The following is a 22816-nucleotide window of genomic DNA, read 5'->3' on the forward strand; positions in this document are numbered from 1 at the left end:
CCTGCATACGTTTTTTAAGTATATTTAAAGATTGAAATAAATCAGCAAGTAATGCAAACTTACTACACTAATGCTCGTCGCTAAGAAAATCTGATACCACAGGTTGTTGAATTGTCAAAAAAATTAGAATTTCCTCTTTTAGTTCATAAAATGTTGATAAAACTCATCCACGAGGTAACCGTCTCACTTCTGTATGTATTAACAACTGCGTGTAAGAAGCTTGCACTAAGGAGCATAGTGCTGCAACCAACCTCGATTGTAAATGCCTGGCTTTTATTTAATTGACAATTTTGATAGTTTCGTCTAGTACTTTTTTAAGCTCAGGTGCCAATGATTTTGACGCTAGTACTTCTCTGTGGAGAAAACAATGTGAAAAAATAATTCTAGGATTCTTATTTTGAGCCATTGTAACAAATCCTTTTACATTTCCTGACATCGAGCGGGCACCATCCGTGCAAATACTGATGCAAGAATCCCAAGACAAGTTATGGCAATTAAAGTAATTATCAACAACATCAAAAATATCTTGGCCCTTCGTTGTTTCCGGGAGTGGTCGACAAAATAAAAACTGTTCTATAATATCTTACTTATAAATAAATCTACTGAAGGCTAGAAGTTGAGCTTTACCAGGTACATCAGTTGATTCGTCCAACTGAATAGCAAATATATCTGGTTCTTTAATGTGAGATACCACTTGCAACTCAACATCTTTAACCAAATCCTGAATATGTCGATAAATGGTGTTATCTGACATAGGAATTTTAAAAATCTCCTTTTCATATTCCTCGCCAAACATGATATTAACAATTTTACAGCATGCCGGCAGAATTACAGATTCTGCAATTGTGTGAGATTTCATTTTTTTAGCAACAATTTCTATGATTGCATAACTGGCTTCTTGGGCTTTTTCGGACACAGTTACAAATTTAGTCCATATTTTTGCTCGAATAGTTTTATCCGGTACAAGTCTTTTAAAATATGCAGCCTGTTTTTCGCTCAAATGAGAATGTTTAGATTGTGAATGTATTTTTAATTTACTGGGATCCATAGCGTTGTTTGCTAATTTTTCGCCACACGCATGTAGGAAGTGGCTAATCTTCATGACTGGAAATAAAGCCGAATGAAAACTAATTTTCGTCGTAATGGCGAACGTTAGTTTTTAATTTAGTTTTAGAAGAACCAGGACTAGATATGATATCAGCTGCTGATGTGATGGGCAAAACTAGCTTCACTTTCTTCTTTCGTTCTTTTTTTTTTTTTTCTTTCGACGTACAAGCTTTACTTTCTTCATTATCTTCATATTTTCGTTTTTTTATTACAAATGTATCCATGTTAAAGGAATACTATTGAAGAAAATTAACTGAATGAAAAAAAAAATAATAAAAAAACTCTTACCAGTTACCTTATTTTTAAAATAAGAGAATTAAATGAAGTTATTTGTGAACATCCTTATCAAAAGATTAAAGCTAATTAACACCATTTTAAACTGATTCATCAATCGTAAGTTTCGTAAAATATAAATAACGGAGCTTCAGGTGCGGATGGAAGACCAGACACTAATAACTAAATGCGCAAATTACGACATTATTGTGTTCACAAATCTCGAGGCACACCTTAAGACCTCTCGCGGCACACCGGTTGAAAATCGCTGTGGTGCTGTCGTTCACCCTCATTCAACCACGCTTGGAATTATTGCTGTTTCGTACATTTTATCTGGAAAATTCTACTGAATTTGATTAAATGGAACAAGGAAGTTGATAGTTACAACATAATGTGTAATAAAGTCGTTGTTTACAGTCTAAAGTTCCCAGAGAGAGAGAGAGAGAGAGAATAAAAGGTTTACAAATTAGTAATAATTATTAAATTCATTGATAATTTAAATTTTAAAACAAATCAAATATGCACATTAGAATAAAAATAAAATAAAATATATATTTAATCCCAAATTTAATATTTGCTTTCTGTAAGAATTCATATCGCCAGGGTTCCAGCCTTACTGAAATAACTTTTTAATTTTTATGAACGAACCAATTTATTGGTCGGTGTGAAGTTGATAGAACTTGCAAAAGACAGAAAAATGATGAACCACCATTTATGAGAGGTTTAACTTATTGTAAGATAGAGGAAATAATAACAAGAAGAATTCTTCTTCTTTTTGTGATTTATGTATGAAGATATTCTTTAAAACTTCATAAAAATTGAATTGTAAATAATATTAGAAAGCTGATATTAATAAAAATAAATTTTTATATTTATATTAAACAGTTAAACTAGAATTAGTTTCATACACTATAATTAAGTTGATAAACGTATTACTAATATATTACAGCTTATTCCACAATTGAAAGCTCCCCGTGTGGTTGCCGGGATAAGAATAGCACCAATGTAGCTAATGCATGTCGTACGAGGCGACTAAAATTGGTACCCTTGGAGGGTAATGGATGGCAATGCTGTAGCCAATGAAGTTCTAACTGAGGCTCGGCTATTGCTGTTACCCTCCTGCCATGATCAGAGCTTTATAGCTCAATAACACCTTTTCCTTACACTGTCCTCTACAGACAACGGGGAATATGAAAAGCAATATTGCTTCGCCCCTTTAAGCCAGTCCTTATAAGGACTATAAGGACAATTGAAAGCGAAATAAGAATTTTGCTTTTATTTCATTGTTTATTCTACCAATAAGTTGAGCGGTTTTGGATTTGAAATTTAAATCCTAAATTGTTATAAATATTCTTGATTAAATCAGTTTTCTTTCCACTTCATTCTGTGTTAAAATTCTCTTGAAATTTCGTATTTTATTTATTTAACAGCCATAATTAAATCATAACGATAAAAATTGCATTCAATGCGTAGTTCTTTTCGTGACATTTATTTATATCTTATCATTTATATTGATATCTGAAATACGCCTTCTCTTCCTTATGATAAGCCACAAGTACGCATTTTACACGCACAACTGACAGATGGTTTCAGTTTACTTTCTGTGATCTCTCTCGGATTTATTTTCAGTTTAGCAGCGTTAACCTGAGAAGAAAAGTAAACGAATAAGTAAGTAATTGGTTGATTTTTGTAATTAATTAACTAAACTATTTAATTTCCTGTTGCAAAATTAAAATAAAAACTAAATGATTGTTAACAGGGAACGGTACCAATAGCTGCTGTAAAGAGGAATTGATCAATTGGGAACAAAAGAAGATAACTTGCATTTTTAATATTACATATAAGTTGTAATAATAAAACAACACAAAGTAATGAAATATGATTCGTAGGAATTTTGATATGTTTATTATAATTTAATAAAATTTTAAACTAGTAATTTTTCTCTAGATGTATACAATATAATTGTAAATCCACAATTTAGGTTATATAGACTGCACTGTATAATACTCAAACCAGTAATTATCAGTTATATTTAAATCATATTTAAAATTAGATTATTTACTGTAACTAAATAAGGTTAAAAGAAAATTATTTATTAGAGTGTGATGTTTTATCACAATCTAATCAATCTTATTTATTATTATTATTTTTAATCAATCTTAATCTTATAAGAACTGGAGATGGACTGAGTCCTTGACTCAGTCCATCGCCCAGTGTGGATGGAGTGTTATTGAGCTAAAAAGCTCTAGTCATGGCTGGGTAACGGCAATAGCCGAGCCTCAGTTAAAACTTCATTGGCTACAGCACTGCCATTTGTTACCCTGGAACTGTTTAGGTAAAGGGTAAAATCTCAAAAAATCAGACGATCTCTAGGCCACTCATTCGTGGGAGAAAGACCGTCTAAATCTCCGCGTTGGTTCCACTCAGTGAAACTCGACCACCGAGTAGAACCACTCATTCCGAAGAAAATAATTCACCTACAAGAACCCCTCAGCGGGCCGTGCCGGAGAACACTTTCCCCGGTCACTCAAACTGCTCCCTTAAGGCAAAAACCGCAAGAGAGCGAACTCTCGAAACTCAGCAGGATAACAGCAACAGCCGAACCTCAGTTAAACTTCATTCGTTACCCTGGAGGTCCTAAAAAGGACTTTTCCACCCTCTTTTAATCAATCTTATAGTTCTTATAAGAACTGGGCGATGGACTGAGTCCTTGACTCTTTATCCCGTCATCTGAATGAAGAAAATCTGTGTGGATGGAGTGTTATTGGGCTAAGAAGCTCTAGTCATGGCTGGGTAACGGCAATAGCCCAGCCTCAGTTAAAACTTCATTGGCTACAGCATTGCCATTTGTTACCCTGGAAGTCCTAAAAAGGGCTATTATCTCCTCCCCCTCTTTTAATTATTTGACAATTGACATTTATGTCTTTAGGGGTGAAGCAAGATGCTTTTCATATTCCCCGCTATCTGTTGTGGTTGCAGTGAAGGTAAAATTTATGAGCAGAATGCTCGCCCTGATTGGGCATGGAGATTATGCATCACTGAAGGAGGCCAATATAGCTTTTGGTCTTCTATATTTGAATATGTCCGTTTGATCGTATGCTGTAGCTTGTTGAACCAAATCGTTGGGATGTGTGGACGTCTTTAGGAAAAACTTGGTGGCTAAGGATCGTAGAAAAGAGAAAATATAGGGAATATTTTTGTCTCTGTGGAGTTGAATGTTTCTAACATACCACGGGGCGTTCAAAATCATTCTCAGGCACTTGTTCTGCACTCGCTGTATTTTGATGATGTTAGCATTAGAGGTGTGGCTCCAGGCCGGAGAGGCATAGGTGATTATCGGACGAATTGTCATCTGGTATAGTTGTAATTTGATTCTGTTGCTGAGCTTGCTATTTCTATTAATTAGCGGATAGATCTGTGCTATGGCTTTAGATGCCTTTGCGAATGCAGACTTGGTGTGCTGATTGAAAGATAGCTTTTTGTCGAGAATTACACCCAGGTAATTTGTTTCTGACTGCCAGGGAATTTTAGTATTGAATAGTAACAAATCTCCTACAGGAGACATTGGCCTTTTTGAGAAAAGAACGGCTGAGCTTTTCTGGGGGTTGACTTCCAATCTACACTTAGAGAACCAACCCTCCAGCTTTAGAATGTTTTCTTGAAGCTTTCTGGTAATGAAAAGGGGTCTGAGAGATCTGGTTAGAATTGCCGTATCGTCCGCATATAGGGCCAAAATGGAAGTCATCGGATTGTGCGGGATGTCTGACATGTATATAGAGAACAGTAATGGAGCCAGTAGAGATCCCTGCGGCACTCCAGCAAAGATGTGGCGCTGGGAGGATGTAGAACCGTTGATTTTTACTTGCATTGATCTATTTTGAAGATATGAGTGGATTAAATGAACCATTTTAGGTGAGATGCCGGCTGAGATAAGCTTGTGCAGGAGTCCGAAATGCCAGATTTTGTCAAGTGCTTTGGATAAGTCTAGGAAAACAGCGCCTGTGCACTGGCCCCAGTTGTAGCTGGTTGTGATGTATTCAACAATTCTGTGGATTTGCTGGGTAGTACTATGGTGTTGCCTAAAACCAAACTGTTCTTTTGGAAGGATGTTTAGGTCATTTATTGAGGTCTGAAGTCGTGAGAGGATGACCTTCTCTGCAACCTTACCCAGATTTGAGATGAGACTGATTGGACGATAATTTTGGGGTAGGTGTGAGTCTTTGCCTGGCTTATGTATGGGAATTACGTCAGCCAGTTTCCAGGTGGAAGGAAAATAGTAAAATCTTAAAATTGCATTTATTATACTAGTCAGGTACACTACTGCCCTCCGGGGCAGAAGTTTAATTACACGATTAGTAATGCCGTCTGGTCCAGGAGCTTTTTTGTTCTTTAAATTTTTAATAATGTCATATATCTCAGCAGGTGATGTTGATGCAATATGGTGAGTGCTGGTGATAGGAAGTTTGAGTGAGTGTATGACCTTGCTGTGAATCTTATGTATGTGGTCAAAGTCAAGGTTTCCATACGAAGGCCTGCATTGCTCTTCCAAGCTGTGCGCTATAACCTCTGCTTTGTCCACATCTGTGTGAGCAAGGCCCTGATCAGTTAATATTGGGGGAAGGGATCTGCCTTTGTTTTTGGTATTTTTCAGTAGTCCCCAGATGGAGTGATCACTAGGTGAAATGGAGGATAACTTTTTATCCCATACATAGTCTCTATGAGCTTTCAGTGCATCTCTTACTGCCCCATTTAGTCTGTTTAGATTTGTTTTGTCTTGTGGTGCACACGTGTTACGGAATCTTTTTCGAGCTCTGTTTTTATCTCTAATTAAGTTCATGATGTCTTCAGGTAAACGATCTGGCTTGCGGGCAGATTTGTAGGAGGAAGCTACCTTTATAGCAGAATTAATTTGTTGTGTGAGATTAGTAACTGCAGTTTCTACTTCTTCTTTTGTGCGTATGTGAGGAACAGGTCCAATATAATCCTTGAGTGCGGCTGACAGTCTTTCCCATACAATGTAGGAGTGAGAAGGAGGTCACAGGAATTCATGATTTCCCAGCTGCAGTAGAATTGGATTGTGATCGGATGATAGTTCATCCATAGATATGATACTGTACTGAAGTTTAATATCCTGCAGGATAGCTATATCCAGGATGTCAGCAGTGCCGAACGTACTGAGATGAGTTGGTTCGGTGGGGCCTGCCACAACAGCGTTGCTTGATCCTAAGTAATTGAAAGGGATGCAGCCATTCTTGTTTGTGGTAGAGCAATTCCATGCAGGATGCTTGGAATTCAGATCCCCGGCAATAATGGTGAGCCCTCTGATGCCTAAGATGGCATTTAGATCAGAGTGAAGTAGAGATTTTTGGGGAGGGTTGTAAGCTGAGTAGGTTTTCAGTTTGCCAGTGGAGCTGGTGACTACTTCCACTCCTGTGATCTCAAGGTTAGTGGTTGAAGGAATGCTCACAGAGTGGTGCTTAATGTAGTTTTTAATGAAGATGGCAGTGCCACCGCCTCTGTAGAGTAATCTGTCATTTGTGTATAGGCGATAGCCTCTTATTGTAGGATTGTCTGAGGGTCTTAGATGCGTTTCGCTAATTAGAATAACATCTGGCTGATACCTAGATGTGAAGGCACGTAGTTCCAGGATTTTGTTTTTGAGGCCATTTGCGTTCCAAGCAACTATTTGAAGAGATGCTGGAATGAGTTTGCTTCTATTCATTTATGAGAGCTGTGAGGATGACCTGTGTTTCACGAAGAAATCTTTTAGTCGAGGTTTCAGTAGGGTTTGATAGGCTAAAATTTTGTAGCATGTTTGCTAGTGAGGTCGTGATAATAGCTGTTAGGTTTTTAGGTGCTCTTGGTTGATTTTGTTCTGGAATTGGCCTAATTGTACGGGTCACATCGGCATAACTTCTTGTTTGCTTTTGGTTGAAGGTCTCCGACTGTGGCCGCAGAGTCTCCGGTTTTGATGTCTGGGCCGCTGGTGTTCTTGTACTGTAGGAGGAGGGCTGATTGATTGCCTCCATCCGTCTGTTCTTTGGATGTTGAGTACATCCTTTGTAGTTCGCCGGATGAGGGCCACTGCAATTGGCACATTTGGCCGAGGTGGTCCTTGGCTTAGTGCAGGTATTGGTTGGGTGGCTGTCTCCACATTTTAAACATCTATATTCTGCTCTCCATAGATTCTGGGCATGGCCAAACTTTTGGCACCTGTGGCACTGCCCAGAAGATGATCTTTTACGGAGTGGTTTCGGTGTGACGATGAGACCACAGACTGTTTTTAAGTTGTAGATATCCTTATATATTTTGTGAATCTCAACAAGGACTAATGGCATGGGAGTTTTGTCTGTTTTGTACATTCTGCTCACCTTGACAGGTGGCAGATCCTGAGAATTTAGGTCAGCAGCGATTTCTGCTGTGTCAATGTCTTCACAGACACCACGAAGGACTACTTTTAAATTTTTTTCGGAACTGAGCGCAAAGGTATGATACTGGATGCCTCTGTCGTCCAGTTCCTTGGTCAACCTTCTATAGTCTGTCACTGTTTCTGGCTGAATTTTTATGCCTTCATCCATGTTTTTGGCCTTAATGAAGCCAATATGCAGATTGGACATTGTGGATCGTAAAGCTGCCCACCTTTGTTTTTCTCTAAGGATGACCGGAGGCACCTTTTCTTTGGGATCTTTTAAATAATCCTTATAGTCCTTATAAGGACTGGCTTAAAGGAGCGAAGCAATATTGCTTTTCATATTCCCCGTTGTCTGTAGAGGACAGTGTAAGGAGAAGGTGTTATTCAGCTATAAAGCTGTGATCATGGCAAGAGGGTAACAGCAATAGCAGAGCCTCAGTTAGAACTTCATTGGCTACAGCATTGCCATACATTACCCTCCAAGGGTACCAATTTTAGTCGCCTCGTACGACATGCATTAGCTACATTGGTGCTATTCTTATCCTGGCAACCACAAATGGTGTAGTGAGATACTTGAATTAAACTCTTGACTATCAAGAGATATAGGAGTAATTTTTAATTATGTACAGAGCATATTATAGTTGCTAGGAAAACGTTATTTAATTTATACTGTAAATGAAAAATAGGACTCGAAAACTTTAATGTCCCACATTTTCTATTTTCGAGAATTTGATATGGTCTCATATAAAAATGGTATAGACGATATTACGTTCACGTTCAACTATCGGATTGATTATAAAATATTTCAGTTTGACTGAAAAAGTGTGCACAACTCAATAATGATAATTTTCTTTCCTAATACTAACAACTCATCAATCATAAAATGCACCAAATAAAAAAATTATCTCTAACTCAGTTCTTGGGAAGCAAACTCTGCGTAGACAAATATCAACTAAGCGTCTATCGATTATGATGTTTAGTTTGAAAGACATCGATTTGAACCCCGTCAAAGACAAGAAAATAAACTTCTTCAAATGAAAGTCAGTTTGACTTGCTTCTCCGGAGGTGGCAGTTTTTCTTCAGAAACATTTTCATTCAAAAAACAGGCTAACCATCCGGATAAAGAACACACGCAATTCACAGACAGAGTGTACTGGCTTGACAGTGTTATTTACTTCGGTTGTAATTCCAACAAACCTTAAAAAACTCATGGAAATGGAGGATAAATGGAGGATAACCCCACGAGCCAGAAAAATGTACCATACTAGACAATATCAAGTAGCCCAGGAATTCTTCGCTAGCGCCACATCTGCGATTCGGCATTTGGCTTAGTAGAATTAATCGTTTCAACTTCATTATCACCTCATAAAAAACAACAGGAATCCGATTTGGATATGCAACTTAAAGTGACACCGAAGACTTAGGTCATTTCCAAACAGTCCTACCAGAGATGCAGTGGAAAAACAGAAAATTTATTACGATCTGTGTTTAAATTATGGATGAACATAGTTAGATAGAGAGAACTGAAAGTCACTTGTACATACTTATATACACTGAAATTAATTTGAGGAACGTATGGGTTGGGACACTGTACACAATCTAATAACCGTCTAGCTCTCTTGGCTTCTCTTCTTTGAATCTTCAATGCTTTTGAGAAGATAATGCAAGATTCGCCTTAACACATTATTAGCGAAACAACTGGAATCTTTTGGCGACTTTGTTTTCACATAATGCGATACTTTTAGCTTCAAAATCCTATACTAAAGCAGAGGTACCACAGGGTTCGTTTATGTAACTCATTCGCTTTTTCAATTTCTCAATGACCTCAGAACCCATCCCTGGTTAAGTTTTCCTTGAAGTTTTCAATGTGTGAGGACTAACGGCTTGTCCATTGACGAGGAGAAACTCTGTTTGTTGTCATCCATCCAATCTAATAAGAGTTGATCATTATATTTCTGTCAACAATTTTCTACAAAATTGACGCGTTGTTTGTTGGGATGATTTAAGCAGTCCGTACATTTCGATCTCATCAAGCATCCGTAATTGAATCAATCCTCTTAATTCGTTTTCTTACTCTACGTGTTTTTGTAATATTTCCTCTTACCTTTCTAATCAGGTGATCATCCCACAACCAAAGAATACTTTTGTTAACATATTCCTGAATGATAATGTTGTCCATTATATTTCAAATATTCTAGCAATATTTTCCCTCGAATTTCTTAATTTAAACATGACTTTACAAAAAGATAAAATAAGAAGAATTAGAAGAAGAAGAAATTTACATCAAAAATTGCCTCTGTACCCAAAATTCCGTAACTCTCCTGATACTGAAGATGTAAAACCATGTATATTTTTTTTCTCATGATTTTTATAGTCACCCTGTTGACACTATATCTAAGGGAACAAACTCAATAGAATCCATCGCCACCAATAGCAATCCTGTTCGCTTTCCTCAAAATGAATACAAATTCTTTGCTCTTATAGGTCTGTGATGCTCAATATAAAATATTTTTCGATGAAGAATCAGGTTCGTGTTTTTGAGGTGTGTCCTGTTTCCATCAAAAGGACTTAGGCATAGTCCAAAGGGACTTTGACTTCTGGCCTGCGGAACTGTTTTAGTATTTTTTGTATTTAGTATTTTTCTAAATACAAATGACTCAGAGAAACACAATGAAGATAGCCGAAAAATGATTGACCAAGATACAAGTCTTTTCAGAGGTATCACCATATTAAAGATCAAATAAAGCTTACTAGTTCAATGTAGTACTATAAAATTAATCGCACTTTCGAAATACTTTCAAATAATTTCAAATTATAATCGTTGTCTATATTAAAAATAGTATTAATTTTCTTATATTTCAGTTCATCTGTTCTTAGCCAGCATTTTCCATTTCCAAATGTTTTATCACGTGTGTAAATGTGCCTTCGTGGTTTTCGTGTCTGTCGTTTCCTTCGATGTTGTAAGCGGAAAGAGTGGTGAGTTTTCGTTAATTTTTTTTTATTATTATTTTTAGACAAATGTTTCATCGTCTAAATCAGACATCACTAACACGCCTTCTGTGTTTAACTGTGTCCAATTTAAAGACTCATTCTAAAGAAACAAATATGCTTGATAAACACGCACTCGTTCTTCCCATTCGGCAAAGTAGTTACCATTCATTTATTAATTAGGTCAAATTAATTTAGGCCTTACGTAAAAAGTCTCATAGACTGTAATCTAAACAAGCATCTGTATAACCACACCAAGACTTTCTTTCGGAATTGAAATTTCTGATGTGCACATTCCAGCAAATAACGATGCGGACTCTTTTGGAAGTCATTCCAGCACTGATTAATCCATTTGATGAATATTTTCCTGGATGATTCTATGATGTGTTGAAGTATCACATGCCATAATTCAAGCATCATTCCATGGGATTTGCAAACATTGGTAGGGTCCTCCTTAATGAATAATTTTTGGAAATTATTTGTAATAATTGATCAAAAAGGTAATAACTTTTAACAAAATCGAAGGAAAATAAGTAGTATCAAGACCCTTACCAGTCTCGCAAGGGAGAGTCATTTCAGAACTTTATTTTCAAAACTCTTGTTAACTACTTGATACATCATCAGATTGGTCGACCTCAAGAAACTAATAGTTTATATAGCAAATGATTCTTCTTATTTTTTATATTCATGATATTCAAAATGCTGCAGTCAGCACATTACTAACACCTTCAAAACTGAGACTGAATCATGTAAAGAAGACAGTCATATATTATATATTTATTCAATCCGTTGATGGATCTCTTACAATGCACCATCAAAACAAATGTTGTCTTATTGGTTTCTTGCTTTTCATTTAATTATTCTATTGATTATCTTGGTAAATGCTCTTCTTCAACAATTCCCGAAATACTCAGCATCCAATGCCCGTTTTGTGATTTTTTGCTAGATAAAAAATGGAAGAATACCAAAATCGTCTCCTGGTACTGGGATCGTTTCCATTGTATTCTCTTCTGTTTCACTGCTATCTATACTTCACTCCGGAATGAAGCCAATTCTTCAACCTATTCTAAGAAAATTCAACACATCATTACCACATCTGGATTCGCTTGCTTCAATTCTAATGTAATGGACGAATACCATTACCTTAATGACAAAAATCATAAAAATGTTATCTTAATGAGAAACAGCCCATATTTGTTTTACTTATGCTCAAGTAGACTTTTACATAAATACGTAAAAACGTTCCTCAACTTTGAATTCTCTCTTTTAATGAAGAATACCATTAAGGATACCATTAGTCATTCAAGAGGGAGGAATCTTTCTTATAAGGACACCAACCATATTTAGACAAACGCCATGAAAAAAAGAGATCGAATATCAAGCTGTTGATATGTATTCTGTCGATATTTCTAAGGGTTTGTATTTGACTATTGATTTGCACAAAGATTCATAGTTTCTCACTAGTCGCATATTACATGAAATGCTGAGGAATCGGTTATTTTCAACTTAGCAAGTGTTGCTAGGCTTCCGGTGTTGTGTATCAACAGTTGATTTCAGGTGATTGTAAATCCTATGTCCACGTTTGGCTCAAAAAACCTCCACAACAAAAATCGACAAATCTCACATAATATTAACATATATTTTTGGATTCTTATCCACAAACCATTCTTCAATAAGGTTCTGACAATTATTCAGGGTTGCATTAGTTCTTTCAAAAGGAAATTTTCCTACAATATTGTGAAGGGATTTGAATTCTCCAGTTTCGAGATGATTGAGATGATTTTTCGCGTTTCCTGATTAACCAATCTTTAGTCTGTCTTCTTTGCCATAAACATATTACATCTGTAGTTTCACTGCACCCATGTTAGTATTCCAAAGTAGTTCGCGCGGTTAGCCTAGTGGTTATGCTCTTCGCAACCATATGCCTGGGGAAGGAGTGTCCTGGGTTCGCCCGTCGCCGATATGAGGAGCTTAAGGATCTTCCTCAGCCATAGCCAAGTTAGCCGGTCTTGGGCGTGGACAGCAGGGTTTTTTCCCTCAGTTTATCTGTGTTTTTTTTCATCCCGCAAGCAGGCAAACCGGCCCCGTGAGCACACGGATCTACAGCCATAAATACTTAGCCCGCCATGAGGGGCTCAACTCGCCCCAATAGGAACGGGGAGAAAAGAGAGGAAATTCCATATGAATAAATAAATAAATTACTTCAAAGCATTACTTTATCTCTTATCAGCTATTAATTTTACACAAACGACGTTCTCCAACAATATTTGATTTGGTGGAAAAGAAAGCATTTGATTAATTAGATTGATGGATAACCCATCTCTTGCTACTTGACTCCAGCCTCCCTCACGTATACGAACACAGAATGCACATTTTCCTGCACACCCATCTCATCTTTGGACATTTTATATAAATATTTACGTGGTCACTGATCATCAGCAGTGGTGTAAGTAACTTCTTCACTCTTCTTTAAATCTCTTAGAACATGCAACAGGTACTCAACCGCACTCTTTCACAATTCAATTCCAAATTCAAAGATATAGTTTTCTTCTTTTTTTTTCTAATTAATTTCTTTCTACTGACATCTTCTGGAAAGGGCTGTCCTGTTATATTTTTCCTAAAGATTCACAGAACTTCCTATCAAGTGTTAAAATCTCTCTCTTTTTTTCTCTCTCAAATTTCTGGCCATCTTTATAACTTTGTATCGAAAATGGCATTTCAAAGACTGGTTTGAATCCTGTGGGATGCCAGGAAACTTATATCGAGATGAAGCCTTCCAACTATTATCTAGTCTCACACAGAGATGGCAAGGTTTCATCTCGAAAAGCGGTAGGCGTGCTTGTTTTAATCACAAGCAGATAACAAATGATATGACATATATCGAATTAATCAGGCATATTAATGACTGACCACAAACGAAAGGTTATAAACTTATAGTACGTTAATAAGTTGGCAACTGGTTGTTAATTATTATTTTAATTTTATTTATTTTTTAAAATGGTGTATTCATTTCTTCTAAAATCGAGAAACACTACTCTGTCGAACAAAGATCTTTTTCGAGCTACTTCAAGCCCTCAATACTAGGCGTAGTCTTGCACTGACTATAAGGTTCATCTCACTTGAAGACAATCACACACGCATCCATGCCCACGGCGGGATTTGAATCCACAGCCTGTTGGTTGCAAATCAGGGATGTTAATCACTAGACGGTAAGTCACTCGGGCGGTAAGCCACAGTGTTTCAAGTCTGAAACAATCTCTTGCACAATTATCATTCGCTCTATCATGGTTAAATTCTTGAATCCATTTTGGTCAATTTTGAATCCATTCACAAAAAATGTCCTTCTTTGGTAAAATATTTCGGATAAGACAACAAATGGTAATAAAAGAGGGAAAAGGAACTCTAGGATCGGCAGCATTATTGTTCCAACATCAGCTCATGTGAAATGATTGCAAATTTATTAAAAACAGGTAAGCAAAAGCAAATATATCATATTATTCCAAACTATAAATATAAATTGTTTGCTTATATATGTTGTATTTTGATTTTGACGGCAGCCTTCTTGTATTATTTGTTTCTTGATGGGGATGAGAGTTATCTGTTGATCTCTTGGATTTCTTGAGGGATGAACGATTTTTATCCTCTCCTACGCAGAATCCAATACTTTTCAAGATTGATGAATAAGTACTTTTATTGCCAAGAAAGCATCTTTCTTGTGTATGCATATATTTTACTGGGAACTTCGTTTGGATTTCTTGTGGATTTTCTGTGTAGTCCAGATTACTGGACTTGAACAAGACATGACACCTGAGAAATACAGATCTCAGATCTCGCTTCTAAACACCCACAGGGAAAGAATACAAAAAAAAAAAAAAAAAAGAAATGTACATTTGAGCAAACACGAAATCACCACATCAATTTTCTACTCGTACTTCAAACAGAAGCAAAATACAAAGGTTAACGAAAATTAACTTCTGAAGTTAATGAAGTTAAAGAAATATCGACTTTTCGAGAAAGAGAATTTTAATTCCTTTACATAAATAATACAATCAAATCAAACATTATCAGCACTAGAAAGAAACACGGTCCTCTTCCAATGAGAATTGATGTGTTTTCGGATTAAATGATTGCGAAACTGAGATGAAAGATAAAAAATAGATTTTAATGGCACGACGAGTTTCGTCTTTTAACAGACTCATTCAGGTCCAGTAATAAATATAAATAACAAACTAAAACTCTAAAGGGATTAAATCTAAACAGCACAGTGAGAAACAATGCTTTGACCAAACAGAGAAATCCATTGAGATTCAAAGAGACCTCAGTTACAGGACAACGCGAGCCAGTGCTCTGTCTAGCCATGTTCTGTTTTCCGCGAATTCTAATGAAGAGAACCACACCTATTCAGTACTATGGGACAAGTCTAATAATACTTTCCGTTGTTATGATCAACTTGAAAGAAAGATGGTGAAATCTAAAGAAATCATTCTCAATCCGAAACATCTCAACAGCAACTTGAGTTACAACTTATCTGACTATCGTTATGCTGCTATAAAATATTGGTTTAGAATATATTGAGCGCAAGTTCACCCCCAACAATTAAGTCAAAGTGAGAATGTTTTTAAATATATATTGTATGGTGTTTATTGTATAAACATTGTATGACGATTAAAATACAAAAAGAAATAGAGAGAGAGAGGTATAGATAAATGACCCATTACTTTTTTCATTTTTTTTTACTTTTTCAGAATATTGTTCTCCAAGTTGTATCAATGGCGGCTGGTGTGATAAAGGTGAATGTGCATGTCCCGATGGCTTTTCTGGAGACTGGTGCCAAGATGGTACGTATTGATTTCTCCATTACCACATGAACTCTATTTACTTTGAATAATCACATTCATGATATTTTATTGTCCAGAAATGTATTAAACATGAATTGCGGTTCAGTTTCTTCCAGTTTTCTATATTTGATGATATTTTAACAATCTTTCACAGAACCTGTATCTTTGTTACAGAGAATTGTAATCAAAGGTGTATCAATGGCGGCTGGTGTGAAAGAGGCGAATGCAAATGTCCAAATGGATTTTCTGGAGACTTGTGTCAGATAAGTACGTATTGTTTTCTCCATTAGCACATGAACTCTGTTTACTTTAAATAATTATATTTCATGATATTTTATTTTGCAAGAAATGTAATAGATAATGAACATCGCATCATTTTTTTTTTTTAGTTTTCTATATTTGGTCTCAATGTTAAACTGAACCTCTATCTTTGTTACAGAAGATTGTGATCCAAGTTGCACCAATGGCGGCTGGTGTGATAGTGATAGTGGCGAATGCAAATGTCCAAAATGGGTTTTCTGGATTGTGGTGCCAGATAAATACGTGCTATTTTCTCCCATACAACCTGAACTCTATTTACTTTCAATAATTATATTTCCTGATATTTTATTTTCCAGAAATGTAATAGATAATGAATTGCACATCCGTTTTTCTTTCAGTTTTCTATATTTGGTGACAATCCTTAACTGAACCTGTGTCTTTCTTACAGTGGATTGCAATCCAAATTGTATCAATGACGGCTGGTGTGATAGTGACAGTGGAGAATGCAAATGTCTAGAGGGATTTTCCGGATACTGGTGCCAGGAAAGTAAGTACCGTTTTCTGCCATACTATCACCTAAACTATATTAAATTAATGACAAAACATACACACGTAACCACAATAATAAAATTTTTTTAATTAGTAAATATTTCGTCCTGAGTATCATAGGACATCGTCAGTACAGTTAATTCAAACAATACTAGTAATCACATACAGTTAGGGCACATGCTTACAATGAAATACCTCTATGAGTACAGTAGCGTGTTATAGAATTAAATTAAAATATATCTGTCAAAAAAAAGGGTTACACTGAATTGAGATAACATATATAAAATTATTTTACACAATTTAGGATGACAATTTCCCAGACTAGGGATAGTAAGAACGTCATTTTCGGCTCAAATTGGGTCTGTGACGTAGGGCTTCAGCACTTTATATAAACGTTCATGTTTATATAAAGATCTATGTTGAAGTTTAGTCTTTTTCCAATGGATCCTATGATTTGGTTTTTCAATTCCGTGTTGTGCGAGGCCAGATTTCAAAGATTTGATAAGACGGATATGGTCTTGATGTTCCGAAATGCGTTTGCTATGAATCTACCTGTGTGTCCATAGTAGGACAATGTACAGGAACGTGGGACCTCGTACACGCTAGGTAGCATCAGAGGTAGGAGTTTGTCTTAGGAGAAGGTAACCTATTTTTAATCTGTTTGATTGGTTTGAAGGTAGCAGCCAATTTATATTTCCTCATAATTTTTTGAGGAAATCCTACTGGCTTGTTCTTGTCTATGTTGATGTGTGTGGAAGTGATTGATGATTTTTTCAGTTGCTTTTGGGTTGTATTCATTTTGTATCGCTGTATTTTTCATTGTTTCCAATTCCTGGTTTAGAGAATTAAATTAAATATTCACATTTATCTATGTCTTTCTTACAGAGGATTGTAATCCAAGTTGTACCAATGGCAGCTGGTGTGATAGTGGAGAATGTAAATGTCCAAATGGATTTTCTGGAGACTGGTGTCAGATAAGTACGTACTGTTTTCTCCATTATCATGTTAACTCTGTTTACTTTAAATGATTACATTTACTGATATTTTACTGTACAGAAATGTAACAGATGAAATCGCAGTTCAGTTTCCTTTAGTTTTATATATCTAGTGATATTTTAATAATTTTTCACTTAACCGGTATCTCCTGTTACAGGCGAATGCAATCCAGCTTGCATGAATGGCGGTTGGTGTGATAATACCGGCAACTGCAACTGTCCATCGCATTACTATGGAGTGTGGTGCCAGAGAAGTAAGACTTTATTTTCTCTCTTTTCGAATTTTCAAAAACGCCATAATATATGACATATTTTTTTGCACGACAAGAATGCATATAGAGTGAAAAAAAAGACATTTTCTCTACACGAACATTCATTATTTAGTAATTTCTCTCTCTTTTTAAGTGATACTTCTGTGACAATTTTCTGAATTCCATATTGCTGTGCTCTACAGAATGCACTATCTATGTCTAAATGTAAGAAATCATTCTGTATGAGCGATTTTTTTCTAAAATTTTTTTTCTATCTATCTTTCTAAGAAGAAAGATAGATAGACAAACACAGGGAGAGAGAGTGATCTTTATATTGATCTTAATTAACAATAATTATACCAATATCATTTCTTTCTAGGGTATGATGAGGACAAAGACATGCCCATTCTTTCAGTTGGAATAATTGTAGCAATTGTTATCGGAATTCTTATGTTTATTGGCATTGTGATTTTACTAATTATCTGTTGTTGTCGAACTCCAGGTACTGTAATAGGAAGAATCGTTGCACCGCAATCACTTCCAGGAGTTCATCAGAGCGACAACAGTCTAGAGCAACTTCCTCCTCCACCTCCGTATTCCGAGGTTTCTGCAAGCAGTGATTTATGGAATGTTCGACATTTAGTCGCACAACAACAAGCGAAAATTTCCTCTTCTCCTCTGAATTTACCACAACATTTTTCTGATGTTCCTGCAAATTCATACAGAAAATAATAATGCCAGAAGCGATTACTTCCTGATATCCTTAATAGATCAAACCAATGGCGACCCGTTCACAAGGGCTGCAAGGCTGCAGCCCCTCCAGTATAAAATGAAAGTTCCTGTTTTATTATCTCCGTTCTTAAATGTGTATCTATTTATCTAGGAACCGTGATTTTCTTGTTCGTAATACAGTACTGCTCGATGGAATTTTATATAATTCATTTTGTAGCAATAGTTGTATTTTGCAATAGTGCTGTGTAGGCTAGGGCTACTATAAGTTGCTACGTTTCTACTACACGAGCACCAACAACAAAAATTAAGAAATTAACGTCGTTATCGTACAAACATATTATGCATTTACTAGCATTTATTTTATATCTTGATATCTTTGTAGAAATGAACGAAGAGAATGATTCTGTTAAATATTTGCAAAATATAAATACAGAGTTACGTGTTTTATATGAACGACCAAAATTTAAAAACTTGTCAGGACATAAAAAATTTATGATTAATGTATAAGACAGGAATTTGTAAATCTTTCGTTAAAGTATTCAAACTTATACAAATAATAATTACTATACATATGACAATGGCTGAATCTGAAAAGCGTTTCTCACCTCTAAAAAGAATTAAAACTTTTTTAAGAAATTCATTGGCACAAAATCGACTTTCTGCTTTAGCCATGTTAAGTATAGAGAAAAACATGATTACAAATATGATGATGATAAGGTCATAAATAGAAAAGAATGAAGAATGGAATTTTAATATAAATAGATAATTATCTGATGACGTTGTTTCTCTTTTTACATTCAATTGTATTTATGTGTATAACTTGCTTAGCAAGTAAATTATATGATTTGTTCAATCCATATTGATTTTTTTTTTTTTTTTTTTTTACTTTTATTGACATCCCCACCCAATACAAATTCTTACGAGCCGCCATTGGATCAAACTAATTCCTGCGTTCCAGGATGAAATTTGGATGTATTTTGAATATTAGTTTGTTTCAATTAGTTTTAGATTTTAAATTTAGATTTCAAATAAGTGAATATTAAAATGACATCAAATGGTTAATGCATTAACCCTTCATGTATTGGGATTTAAGCATAAAACATAAACCTGTTGAGGGATATTTGCAGTTTGAGAATAGCATTAATTTGCTTCATGACGATTTCTGAGTGGGTCAGCGGTTCGAAGAGAAATCCAACTTTAATCACTCGTGAACAAACAAACCGGAAGGGATACCTGGGACAGATGCATATTGCTACCTCCATGCGTCCCTTTACATCTTTTTTAAGGGAAGATTTACGGAACAGTTCTTCAAAAATAGATTGTCTACTTCCTTATTCAAAAATTATGAATAAACTACTTCTTCTGGTACATTCCTATCCATTCCAGGTCTGTAATGGATATGAAAATACCCTCTGAAGAAGAGCAAACAGAAATGCTGAAAATGAAACTGCAAGATGGGCCAACCGTTTTCTTAATTCTGACCTCCTTTGTAATTGTTTGAAAAATTAAAAATTTAGAATTTCTTTCAAGTAAAACTTGAGAAGGAATCAACTGATTTCTCAGTTTCTTGTAAGATTTGTTGTTTTTTAATAAATAATAACGCGCTTAATAATCGCCTTGCTTTCTGTGCAGTGCTATTATCATTTTAATGACTACTAATCACGAAAGGCAATAAACTTATAGCACATTAGTACGTAGTGAACTAAAGCATTTTTCATTTATTTACTTTTAAATATTTTTACTTAATCTGTGGAGTTTCCCAAACCGCTTCAGGCCTCCAATAAGAGGCGTATGGCCTCACACCGGTAATGAAAATCATTCGCCAGTTAATGACATTCAAAAACATCCCTATCCATTTCGAATTCGAATGCTAGTGGTTTGCGATGTATTTTGAAAGAAAAAGTTATAAACTGCATTTAAAATGTGAACGTTTCATACAACTTACGAAGAAATTATTTATTTTTTTTAAATTCCGTGTTTCTTATTTTTACCGTAAATTCCATTCGCTTCGTTCAAAGTTATAATACATGAAATTTCTATGAATGGTATCTTGCTGTTTGCACGTTGCTGATTTGATTGGGGAAGGTCTGTAATGGAGTTGGATACAGTTTCAGGTTAGTAATAAAATAAAATAAAATAAAATAAAACAACACTAAGAAAATGAGATAAAACTCCCATTTTCTACCATGTATGTAAACAAGGGGGGAAGGTGCATGTTTTTCGTTAGTTTATTAATTTTCATCGTTAGTATTTTCACTAGCTTTATTAATTCTTATCTTTATTAATTATAAATTAGGTTTATTAATCATAAAGAAGTAAATTTCAGTTAACTATTCGATTAAATGCTTTTATCGGCTGGCAAACGAAATATTTAATTCATCCGGGAATTTTGACACATTTTGCTTCGGAATTTAAGCTTCAGTTGTAGTATATACAAGTGTAGCTTAAATTTAAAAACGTCTTTTAAAATTAAATAGGCTGGGAAACAAATAGTTGTATTAGTGCCAAATATTGAGATATAATTAGATAAAAGATACAGTTTTGCAACCAGCAATCACGGAAACCAATTGCAATACACAACTAATGATTAAATTATTTAGGATGGATTTTTATGAAAATCAACGCACATTCAAGTAACTTGGCGCGATATCCTTCAAGGCGTGATTTTTCTGATTATAAAGAACATGTATACTTATACCAATAAAAGCAAGCTACAGTTAATTTGTTTTAAATAAAAAAAAAAAACGTAGTATGCAAAAAATTATAATGGTTTTTAACTGTAAGGTAAGTTTGCTGGTCTGGTATGGATATCGCAGACTTCTCTAACTGAAAATTTGCGATTCATTAAAACCAACAAAGAGAATAGATGCAGTTGATAGACATGGCAGAATACGTTAGTTACGATTTTCTTACTGCGAATGTTTAAAAATATATTACCTTATTTGCAAACATTCTTGTGCCATGCGAACATTCCCAGTCGAGAAGACTTACCAAACTAAAACAAAATATTGGTAACGTTCTTAAGATGTTTTAATCTCATCTAAAATAAAAATTAAAGTAAAATCTATAAGAACATGCTGGGAAAATTCTAACATCCAATCCTTTTTCAACACGTCTTTTTTTTTTTCTTTTGAAATGAATATTAATCTGTACACACACAATCTATAATTTTATAAGCATATGATTGTTCAACTTTTCAATTATCTGAAAACACAAAAAATACCCAATAAGAAAACCAAATTTAGAGGGCCTTGTTTGACACCTGAATCCTGAAAAGATATATTTTGTCATTTATCGTATAGTAATTTGCTTATTTATCTAAGGCTTTTATCTGTAAGATGTCGCTAACGTCTTCGTAATGAAACAGCCATTTGCTGGCCTCGTTGGCTGAGTAGCAACGTATCCGCTCTCCAACCAATAGGATGCGAGTTCGTACGAAATTATGTTTCCTTGATTCTCTTTAGATGTGAGAATGCATTTCATTACCAGGTGTCAGAAAACAGTCACGTTTATTTGAAATTGAAACCTAGAAAAAATGAAATAAAGAAAATAAAAATAATTTTTAAAAAAAATTCTCAGACACCTGCGGTACAAATGCACTGTTTGTTTATAAACTTTCCTGATCAGAAGCCACATAAAAATAAAATAATTGCTTCCAAAATGCGCATAATTAATTTGGTGAACTATTAACATTTGATATTTAAACCAAATTAGTGTCGCTCTATATTAATAAATATTACTTAATTTTAGAAGATATTTTAAATAAAAAATAAAGTAAATATTACAAATAAAATACGCTTCGTATTTTAAGAAAACAAATCTGCTATAACTCATATATTGCGAATATTTCAATATGTTCTCTTATAAACCATTTAATATCCCAAGTATTACCTATCTAAATGTTTTGAAAAGGTGCCATTTGTAAGCTTTATAATGAGAATAAATAAAGTTCGTCGAGACTTAGTTGTTTGCTTTATTCTTGTTGTATTTTAAGAACTTTCTAAACAGAAGTTTAAGGAATTCGATCATTGTGAGATAAATTAATTATTAATTACAACGATAACTGCACTACTTCCTTCTCGTAGTGTGTTCTCATACAGGTGTGACTTCAATATCAAAGCTTATCTGTAAAATCATGAGTGGAAGATCCACAACGGAACGTTACCGCTATAAACACAAGGTGCAAAAACAAAGTGTACGTGATCGGAAACGCTTCTAAAATAAAAAGTGCTAATCCTAAATGCTCGGATGGAAAGAGCAGACGAATTTGCTCAATATCCTTTCACATTTCTTTTCTTTTTTTTTTTTTTTTTTCAAATACAGAATGGAAAATGAAATCCTAACATATCTTATTCTTCCTGTGTTTTTTTGCCTTCCAGCCCGGTATCAAATTCTTATTTTGCTAACATT

The 22816-nt window shown here is 35.0% G+C and overlaps 2 protein-coding genes across 2 annotated transcripts; one reads left to right on the forward strand and one right to left on the reverse strand.

Moving 5' to 3' along the window:
* Positions 1-583: 583 nt before the first annotated feature.
* LOC150103547 (zinc finger BED domain-containing protein 5-like) lies at positions 584-1048 on the reverse strand. The gene has a single exon (XM_090398494.1). It carries the CDS (start codon positions 1046-1048, stop codon positions 584-586), a length of 465 nt encoding a protein of 154 aa, XP_090254620.1.
* A 1912-nt stretch (positions 1049-2960) lies between these two features.
* LOC150103548 (uncharacterized) lies at positions 2961-22047 on the forward strand. Its single transcript, XM_090397781.1, has 8 exons — positions 2961-3048; positions 10655-10768; positions 15526-15618; positions 15793-15885; positions 16328-16426; positions 17314-17406; positions 17582-17677; positions 18177-22047. Exons 2-8 carry the CDS (start codon positions 10690-10692, stop codon positions 18404-18406), a joined length of 783 nt encoding a protein of 260 aa, XP_090253907.1. The 5' UTR covers positions 2961-3048; positions 10655-10689; the 3' UTR covers positions 18407-22047.
* Positions 22048-22816: the final 769 nt, after the last annotated feature.

Source organism: Typopeltis vanoorti, chromosome 9 (genome assembly GCF_054136105.1).
Source record: "Typopeltis vanoorti isolate ZY-2024b chromosome 9, IOZ_Tvanoo_1.0, whole genome shotgun sequence".
NCBI classification, from domain to species: Eukaryota; Metazoa; Arthropoda; class Arachnida; order Uropygi; family Thelyphonidae; genus Typopeltis; species Typopeltis vanoorti.